This window comes from Salmo trutta, chromosome 21 (genome assembly GCF_901001165.1).
Source record: "Salmo trutta chromosome 21, fSalTru1.1, whole genome shotgun sequence".
NCBI classification, from domain to species: domain Eukaryota; kingdom Metazoa; phylum Chordata; class Actinopteri; order Salmoniformes; family Salmonidae; genus Salmo; species Salmo trutta.
Genome location: NC_042977.1, coordinates 27494053 through 27503552, shown reverse-complemented (window position 1 = coordinate 27503552; position 9500 = coordinate 27494053). Strand labels below are relative to the sequence as shown.

The 9500-nt window shown below is 42.7% G+C and overlaps 1 protein-coding gene across 1 annotated transcript; it reads right to left on the bottom strand.

Moving 5' to 3' along the window:
- Positions 1–2096: 2096 nt before the first annotated feature.
- kncn (kinocilin) lies at positions 2097–8557 on the bottom strand. The gene is made up of 5 exons (XM_029705021.1): positions 8223–8557; positions 5993–6061; positions 5827–5898; positions 5064–5157; positions 2097–2397 (listed from the first exon to the last, which is right to left on the bottom strand). Exons 1-5 carry the CDS (start codon positions 8368–8370, stop codon positions 2322–2324), a joined length of 459 nt encoding a protein of 152 aa, XP_029560881.1. The 5' UTR covers positions 8371–8557; the 3' UTR covers positions 2097–2321.
- Between the last annotated feature and the right edge of the window lie 943 nt (positions 8558–9500).

Below are 9500 nucleotides of genomic sequence, written 5' to 3'. Positions count from 1 at the left end.
ACACGTGAAAAGATTCTGGGAATGAGAATGCACATCTTCAATATGTACCCATTGTTCCTCTTTAGTGCACTTATATGTTGCAAGTAAAAGCCTTGTGTGGCAAGTTAATACAATTCCAAAACTGAAAAGTTAAAACCAGCCTCAGATTTAGGGACATGTAAAACTTTCCTTCTTATTCTGAGTTTTATTTGCCCATATAAAGTCTGTTATGTCTGAGTATACTCTTTTAAAGAATGTCTTTGGTGGGTTAATTGGTATTACCGAGAAAAAATATAAATTTTGGGAGCCATGCCATTCTGAAGAGGTTTATTCTACCTGTAAGATTTATGGGAAGATTGTTCCATTTAAATAGTTCTGCTTTCATGTTATTGAATAATGTGATAAAGTTACCTTTACATATTTGTTAAGCATCCTAAGTCTTTCATATTTTTTGTGGTCCACTGAAAGGATTGCTGTAGAGCACGAGGTATTATTTTTCCTATTGCCATTATTAAAATTTGTATGATTCAGGTATATCAGGAGATCTTCAGCAAATAAATTGAGTTTATATTCATTTTTACCAATACTGATAACTGTTACGTTTGGGTCCTGCCTAATTCTTTCTGAAAGCAGTTTAATTTGCCAGTGCAAACAGGAGGGTAGAGGGAGGACATCTCTGTCTCATGTCCCTTTCTAAAGCAATTTCATCAGATAATGTATTATTTGTGTACACTTTTGCTTTATGATATTTATATAATATTTTTATTAAATATATTATTTCAGCTGGAAAGTTGAATGCTTCCAAAGTTTTGAATATATATATTTTTAAAAGTGTCTAATATTAATTTTTAGTTGATTTCCATTTTTTGGTGATTATTTTTGATCTGCTGATAGTTGCTTCAGGGTTATTGTGTCTACCAAGGCTGTAGGATCTGTCCAGCTGTTGTTAAATTGTGATTTATATAGATTTTCATAGAAGATTTTAAAATTGTCATTAAATTGCATTGTTGTTTCTAACTAATGCATTTATATCTTTATCTTTTCAGATTATAACTGGTTTGGCGTGTATTGGTTTGTGAAGGCTGTGAGATTTTTACCAGGTTTATTTTCCATGAAGTAGTATGCTTTATTTGAGTTTAACCTGTAGTTGTTGGCTCTCTTCAAAAGTAAAATATCATATTCCTGTTTAAGTTCAGAAATGTCATTTTCTTCTTTAGCTAGTAAAGATTTTTTTATGGACTTTTTCTAAGATAGTGATTTTTAAAAATTTGTATTTAATTTCTAACTCAGATTTAACTTTTGCCGAGTATGAGATTATCATTCCCATAATATATGCCTTAAAAGCATCACACATTTTGTCTGTCCTCTATGTCTACATTTGTAATGGTAAAGGTTGAAATCTTTTCATTTACGGATTTAATACATTTAGGGTCTTGAAGATGCACTCTGTTCATTCTCCATATACTGTTGCTAAGCGTATTTTATGTTGGTGTAATTAAGCATGATACCGGAGAATGATCCAATTTCACTATTTTAGGTGTCCTGTAAATTATTTGTAGAGATGATAATGTTCAGACTCTTTGGAGGCTCCTTGAATTTGCCTTTTTTATTGCTACGTCTGTCAATCTTATCTAATATATAATTTAGGTTGCCGGGTAAAATAATTGTTTCTGTCTGGATTTGATCTAATATAGCTTGACTTCCTTCTAAAAACACCAGACTTGCCCCTGGTGGGATATAAAATGAAATCAGTGTGTATTTTTCACTATGTCAGTTACAATTCAACATTAGAAAACAGCCTTCTCAGTCCGTGTACTGGGATTCTTTTATTATCTTGTGCGATGAGCTGAGCTGTTATTATCCACTACTTGATTATCCTTGGTTGATACCTCTTTGCGTTATGCCTCTCTCTCTCTCTCTCTCTCTCGCTTTCTCTCTCTCTCTTTCTCTCTCGTTTTTTCTCTCTCTCTCTCCCTCTTTCTCTCTCGCTTTCCCTCTCCCTCTCCCTCTCCCTCTCTCTCTCTCTCTCTCTCTCTCTCTCTCTCTCTCTCTTTCTCTCTCTCTTTCTCTCTCGTTTTTTCTCTCTCTTTCTCTCTCTCTTTCTCTCTCGTTTTTTCTCTCTCTAGGATAAGAATAATATTGCTAATAAAATGAGACATTGTGGAAGAAAATATGTATTCCTCTGGATAGTTATGAGAAGGCACACTATGTAGCTTTTGAGTTGTATTGTTGAAGTAAGTAAACATCTGATTCACCAACGTGTGAAGTCCATTTGAAGGTGAACTCAAATCTGAGCAGGCGTGCATGAGAGATGTGTGCTGTCTGGCTGCTATATAACCAATTTACGGGAGGTCTGGATCAGGGAGGGTCTGCTTGAACTTTCGTCTGGACAAGATGTCTGGCATGTCTGAGGATGTCCTGCAATAGAATAGTGGGAGTGTTAGTAGAGCTCATGATGAATACATTTTTGTTTGTGAGGTACTGCATGTGTGTGTGTGCATGTACATGCATGCCCACGTGTGTGGATGCGTGTGCAAGTGAAATCAGCGGTCTCTTGGTTACCAAGGCAACAGTATCCAGAGCAACTTGATTTCTTGGTTATGACAAGGGATAGAAGTATCCTTCTCTTCAGTACATTTTGGTACTGTCACGTCCTGACCATAGTAAGATGCTATTTTCTATGGTAGAGTAGGTCAGGGCGTGACAGGGGGTGTTTTGTGTTTTTTTTCTTCTATGTTTTCTATATCTATGTTTAGTTCTAGTTTTCGATTTCTATGTTGTTGTTTTTGCGTTGATCTCCAATTGGAGGCAGCTGGTCCTAATTGTCTCTAATTGGAGATCATATTTAAGTAGGGGTTTTTCTTCCTGGGTTTTGTGGGTTATTATATTTTGAGTAGTGTTTGTTTCTCTCTGCGTCACGGTTTGTTGTTTTGTCAAATTCAGTTATTTATGTATTGCAAAGTTTCACGGATTAAATAAAATGTGGAACTAGAACCACGCTGCACTTTGGTCTGCTCCTTTCGATAGCCGTGACAGAATAACCCACCATCAAAGGACCAAGCAGCGTGCCCAGGAGCAACAGAAATGGACCTGGGAGGAAATTCTGGACGGGAAAGGACCCTGGAGTCAGGCTGGGGAGTATCGCCGGCCGAAGGAGGAAATTGAGGCAGCGGTAGGCGGAGCGGCGAAATTATGAGGCACTATACCGACCACGAGGCAAGTGCGAGAGGCAGCCCCCCAAAAACATTTGGGGCACACGGGGAGATTGGCGGAGTCAGGGTGGAGACCTGAGCCAACATCCCGTGCTTACCGTGGGGAGCGAGTGACAAGGTAGGCACCGTGTTATGTGGTGATGCACACTGTGTCGCCAGTGCGCACTCACAGGCTGGTGTGATCTGTGCCTGCACCCTGCAGTTGTCAAGCTGGGTTGAGCATCCAGCAAAGACGGGTTGTGCCAGCCATATGCTCCAGACTTCCGGTGCGCCTCCACAGCCCAGTACATCCTGTGCCACCTCTCCGCACTTGCCCTGAGGTGCGTCATCAGCCCGGTGCCACCTGTACCGGTCCCACGCATCAGGCCTCCAGTGCGCCTCCACAGCCCAGTACGTCCTGTGCCTCCTCCCCGCACTCGCCCTGAGGTGCGTGTTACCAGTCTGGCGCCACCTATGCAAGTCCCACGCATCAGACCTCCAGTGGGCATCCCCAGCCCGGAGCCTCCAGCGACGCTCCCCAGCCCGGAGCCTCCAGCGATGCTCCCCAGTCCGGAGCCTCCAGGCCGGAGCCTCCTGAGGCGGCATGCAGCCCGGAGCCTCCTGAGGCGGCCTGCAGCCCGGAACCTCCAGCGGCGGCCTGCAGCCCGGGTCGTCCTCCGACGATCCACGGTCCGTTGGTACTAAAGCAGAGGGATCAGCGGGTGGGGCGGGGGTTACGCCCCGAACCGGAGCCGCCTCCTCTGCTGGAGGATAAGGTTATGTGGACTGCACTAGAGCCGCCATAGATAGGAGTTACCCACCCAACCCTGCCTTTTGTTTTTGTTTGTTTTGTTTAGTGGCATTCGGAGTCTGCACCTTTGGGGGGGTTACTGTCACGTCCTGACCATAGTAAGTTATTTTCTATGGTAGAGTAGGTCCGGGTGTGACAGGGGCTGTTTTGTGTTTTTTTGTCTGTTTTCTATATCTATGTTTAGTTCTAGTTTTCTATTTCTGTGTTGTTTTTTTGGGGTTGATCTCCAATTCTCTCTGTGTCACGGTTTGTTGTTTTGTCAAATTCAGTTATTTATGTATTGCAAAGTTTCACGGATTAAATCAAATGTGGAACTACAACCACGCTGCACTTTGGTCCGCTCCTTTCGACAGTCCGCTCCTTTTGACAGCCGTGACAGGTACTCATAGTGCTGTTCTAATCGACTTAGGAGACAGGACAGCCATATCGGTCCTTTGTACTGAATTGGTTCTGATCATTTTTCCTTATTATTGGGGGGAGAAAGAATACACATGAAACACACTTGATCTATGAAAATATACATTTGTTAGATAGCAATGCTAATGTTTTATATGCTTCAGTGCTTAACTGTTTCATTTTCTACATCAACAGTTAGCCTCTATATTCTCACTGTTGCCTTATGATTTAATTTAACGCTGTGTGCATCCTCTGCTATTATCCTCTATGTTCATAATAGCTAAATGTTATCATGAGAAGGTCACGGTAGTAGCAACACAAAGCAGGGTAGTCTGCCAGTGCCACTGACTCCAAGTGATTCCATTAGCATTCACCTGGTCCCATCAGAGACTATCAAACACCTTTATTGAACTGGGTGAGAAAGAAGCAAGCAGGAGGATAGCAGCATACATACAAGCAGGCTGCAAACCAAATCATTCCATTGCTCTGGAGTGCCACTGAGTGGCTGTCTGTTAGCTAGACATCAGCTGATTACATTCACAAGAAAAGGGATTCCCCAGGATACACTGTGAAACTAAAATGTACATGTATATTTCAAATGTGAAAAAATATCCAGACATGCATGTGTCTGTGTGTGTCCCCAAGTTTGTGTGTGTCTCCGTGTCCATCTGTCTGCCATGTCTCACCCCTCATCTGCGGAGGCCTCAGCCATCGGTCCGGCATCAACAAATGTCCCCATCCGGCTCTTAGAGCGCTCCAGATTCAGCTGGCTCTGAGTCGCTGTCAGATGAAAGGGAACACCACAACAACCTCGGTCACATTGACCAATCGGAGTATCTATGAAGTATACATATTCATTATCTAACATCTAACTGAAGCGAAATATATGTTCATATACAATGTGAATTAAATATGCATTATTAGCCCATGCCTGTCTGAGAAATGAGAGAAATGTAAACACTACTGGCTATGCAATGGTTTGGCTGTCCTTAGCTATCTGTAGCTTATACAACTTAGTCTAGCCATCTCTCCACATCATTTTTATTATAGAATAGACAAACTGCCATGGTAAGTGACTGCGGTGCCTGTGGAGCATCCATCAGACATAACTCTCTCCAGCCCAATTGCTGTTGTTCAACGCAATCTCCATCTCATCAAAGAGTATAAAGGAGTGGGTGTGATGAGTATTCTCTAATGTAATGGGCATGCTCTTTCATCACACACTCTCCTGGCATAGTTCATTATCATGTCCTATCTGGCCCAGCCTGCAGATTTAGTCAGATCTCTGCCAAGGTATCATGGATTAACTGTCAATATTGTTCACAAAAAATGTTTTCTCTACAATGAATTGTATGAGTTTGAACCACGTAGAACTGACTCCAACACCGGGGACGACAGCAATTGAACCACAGCAACTAAAAACTACAAGCATAGCCATCTGACATTTACCTTCTCGTTTCAGTGTCTCTGGTTGCTCAGGGCCAGGAAGGTTAGCAGGCGTAGGGTGCACTCTGAAGTTTCCTGTGAAGAGCAGAGGACTTTTTTTTTAAGAAACAATTTTCTTACCAATGGATTTGCTTGAAATCAGATATAATGGGAGACATTAATAACTTGCCCAAGGTGGGGAGAATGTTGTTAATGTTGAGCCAGGCTCTTATGAAGGGGAAGACAGCGATGAGGAGGCCTGGAAAAGAAAGACCATGTTGACACTAATTGATATCGGTTGACCATGGTGTTGAACTTCTAATAAGAGTGTAGTACTGCAAGTGTAGGAGTTTACCTTCTTTGACTGGTTTGTATTGATTGTAGCACATTAGGGTGGTTTCAAATATACTTTTGGATACTGTAAATGTCAATTAACAAACAGATGGAAGCTAGTGTTTGGTGTTGAGCACGGACCAGAGTTAGTGATGTAATAAAATCACTGATTAGTATATTCCATTGTGGGTTCTCAAAAAACAAATGGCAGATAAACAAAGAAAGTTAAAATGACATAGGGACAGCACAAACATACACTGGGGAGATATCGGAGGCATATCTCATTAAAATGATATTACATTTCCTTCAAGTGGCTCAACAAACACAATCCTAAATGACTATCTCCCTGCTGATGCATATTGTATTTAATGACAAGCTGCTAACTTAATTTTAAAGGGACATTTGAAAATGTTTGAACTTCATATTCATCCTCTCCAGCACCACCCCAATGGCGTGTTTCTACGTTTTGTAGTAAAAAAAAGATACAGGAAGATAAGTGTTTCCAATGACATCATCAACATATTAGTATACTGGTTGGCAATTAGTAGGCGATGATGTCACTGGAAACGCTTCTCTTCCAGTATCTTTTTTTTTTACTACAAAACATAGAAACCACAATTTTTACATATAATATGTTGATGTTGGGTGGTGCTGAAAATGATGAATATGAAGTTGAACATTTTTGAAATTTCCCTTCAAGTGTTTTTAAGATGTTTTTTGCCTGAAATTGATTTTTATCAGCATCATGGTCAGTGTGAAAAAAGGAGACAGATTTGGTGCTACTCAACTACAAGTTAGCTCCCATATGATGGTTAGCCTACTGGTAGGCTAAGTGGATTTTCTCTTACCGTGACCCTCCTGCAGTTTCAGGAGCCCACTAGGACTTGTTAATGCATCCAAATAGCTCTAGCAACCCTTGGGCAGGCAGGCTGAACACACTTATTGATTTCCCTTCTGAACCACAGAGAGAGCTGCTATTGAACAGTGGCTGGTCCTGAGGGTGCCTGTGTGTGATGCTTGTCTATGCTGTCAGAACATCTCACCAGTCGCCAGGCGGCAACAGGAGTGGAAAGATCCTCCCAAGAACACTGAGTTTTGTTCAGTCAGTTCATAGCCACAGATGTAGCCTACATGAATCAGTGATTGTCCTCTTTGGAGCAAATAATAAGAGGACACCTGCACTTCAGGAAACAACATTTGATTCTGCAGTGCAAGAAGGGGTTGTCTGTGTGACGTAATTCTCCATACAAAATGTCAAAGATGCTACCATATTCTTTTGTTAAGAAGCAATAAGTTGTTGTTTAATTACAAGGAAAAGCCACAAAAGTTTTTAGTTTTAGTTTTGGGATGTTCAAAATCAGCGGTCAAAGTTGACTTTGAATGACTTATACTCTGCAGTCAGTGTAGATCAAAAGCTGGCCACTAGTTTTCTACTCTCTGACACTGCACTTAATCTCCTGGGTTGAGTGGAATACCCTGCTCCCCATGCTGCTATCAACTGTCTTAGATTACACCAGCGGATCAAATGATCCCCGGGTGTGTTTTTGATGGAAGTGGATGGAAAATGGCAAGGGCCACTGATCATTCACACAGTCTACAATAGGACCTCACAAATATTACACATTGCAGCCGTCCTTGTACACCTGAGAAAGGAAAGCCTCTTAGACCCATACGACACCTTAGGATTGAGATACAATTGTCTACCGTTTCAACATTGCAGTATAAAATCCCTCAGTTACAGTTAGGAAAAAGATAGATGTGTTTTTGTTTAAGAAAGAAAGGACAGCCTGGAGTGTAAATATTTTCAAGATAGACCAGAGAGATTAAAAAGAGTATATTCAATTTGCATGAAGTTTTATCTATTGGGGAAATGCCACCATCAAAGAGGCAGTAGTTTTTGAACTTAATAAGCTACCAGTACATTTCTGTAGGCAAGCTGTATACTGTAGCTATAAATAATGTCTGCATGCCTCTTACAATGCTATGCCCTGCCAGTACCAATGGAATTTTGCATAGCATGTTTTACATAGCACATTGCATAGCACCCAACAAAATCAAAGACTAGTTGGAGTTGTGGATGTACTCACCCAGCCCCCCCGCACCGAGGAAGATTCCCCCTACGGCATCCGCATCACACTCCCTCGACACCCCGATAATGATGCACCCCGCCACGATGCTGAGCAGGGCCGAGCCCACCCGCAGACCGTGGTACCCCCCAATGCTGACAGCGCTCATTCGGCAGGTGGAGAGGAGACCCCCCACCTGGTCACCAGCCGCTGCCCGCTTAAGGCCCTAGACACGCAGAGGGACTAGGACTGGCACAGACGGGATCTAACTTGGGCCTTCAGAGTCAGACCCAACTGTAGCACCTGTGTCAGCACCAACTCTAGTTGCAAGTATCCACCGCCACTCTCACTCTCACTGTCACAGGACTCCTTTCGCTGCCAGCCAGGCATTGTCTCTGCTCTGGCCTGCTTCAAGACTCCTCATGCATCATTAAAGACATGGCTCTGGTTTCCCTTTGCCACCGTTCATTCATTCACCCTCCAGACAGGGATATACAAACTACTCTATAAATCTGATCACAGCTGCTCCTCCCTCCCTCTCCCCCACAGGAATACTTAGACCACTGATAGCTCAGTCAGTGATGGTAATTAGGACTAAACTGAGAGTGGTCACAGAGCGTCTGTAGTACCCCTCTCTATAATACAGTGGTAAAAGGCTGGGTGTCATAAAGCATAAATGCACAGTCACATTGCCTACTGCTCTTGAGACCCTGGCTGACATGTGCAATGTGCTCTGAGATTAAGGTAACAGCATGCTTGTGATTATGCAAAAGAAAAGCAGGAGAGAGAGGTGGAGAGAGAGAGGGGGCGAGAGAGAGAGACCGAGAGAGAGGGGGGCGAGCAAGAGCGAGAGAGGAAGAAAGAGAGAGAGTGAAAGTGAAAGGAGAGAGAGTGAGAGGGTGGAGAGAGGATGAGAGGAGAGAGACTATAGAGGGAAAGAAAAGGAGAGAGGGAGAGGGGAAGAAAGAGAGAGAGAGAAAGAGAGAACACTGTCATTGATAGCGTCTGTGAGCTAGAAAGGAATGTAATGAAAGGTTCTGAGAGTCCTCTGTGGTCGGGACCTGAGGCCGTCCACAAAGACCCGTAGTTGCCATAGGAATAGCATATCCATGGCAACAGAGGGAGCTGAGGGTGAGCGGAATTAACACCAGAGAGTTGGGTAACAAATGAAGTTATCGGGAAGGAAGAAACAGTGACACACATCCTGTTCAAGCTGCATAATTTTTCATTTTTTCCCTTTAATCGTAACATCTCAAATTAATGCATTGTGGTAATATCCTGATGCTTGAAAGACATATG

Bases quoted from the DNA above. Each gene is read 5' to 3' on its own strand.
- kncn (XM_029705021.1), bottom strand. From the start codon at position 8,370: ATGAGCGCTGTCAGCATTGGGGGGTACCACGGTCTGCGGGTGGGCTCG. The intron at 5,899-5,992 runs GCAAGTTATTAA...TGCTCTTCACAG, and splicing joins CAACATTCTCCCCACCTTGG to GAAACTTCAGAGTGCACCCT. The intron at 2,398-5,063 runs GTGAGACATGGC...ATTCTATTGCAG, and splicing joins GAGGCCTCCGCAGATGAGGG to GACATCCTCAGACATGCCAG.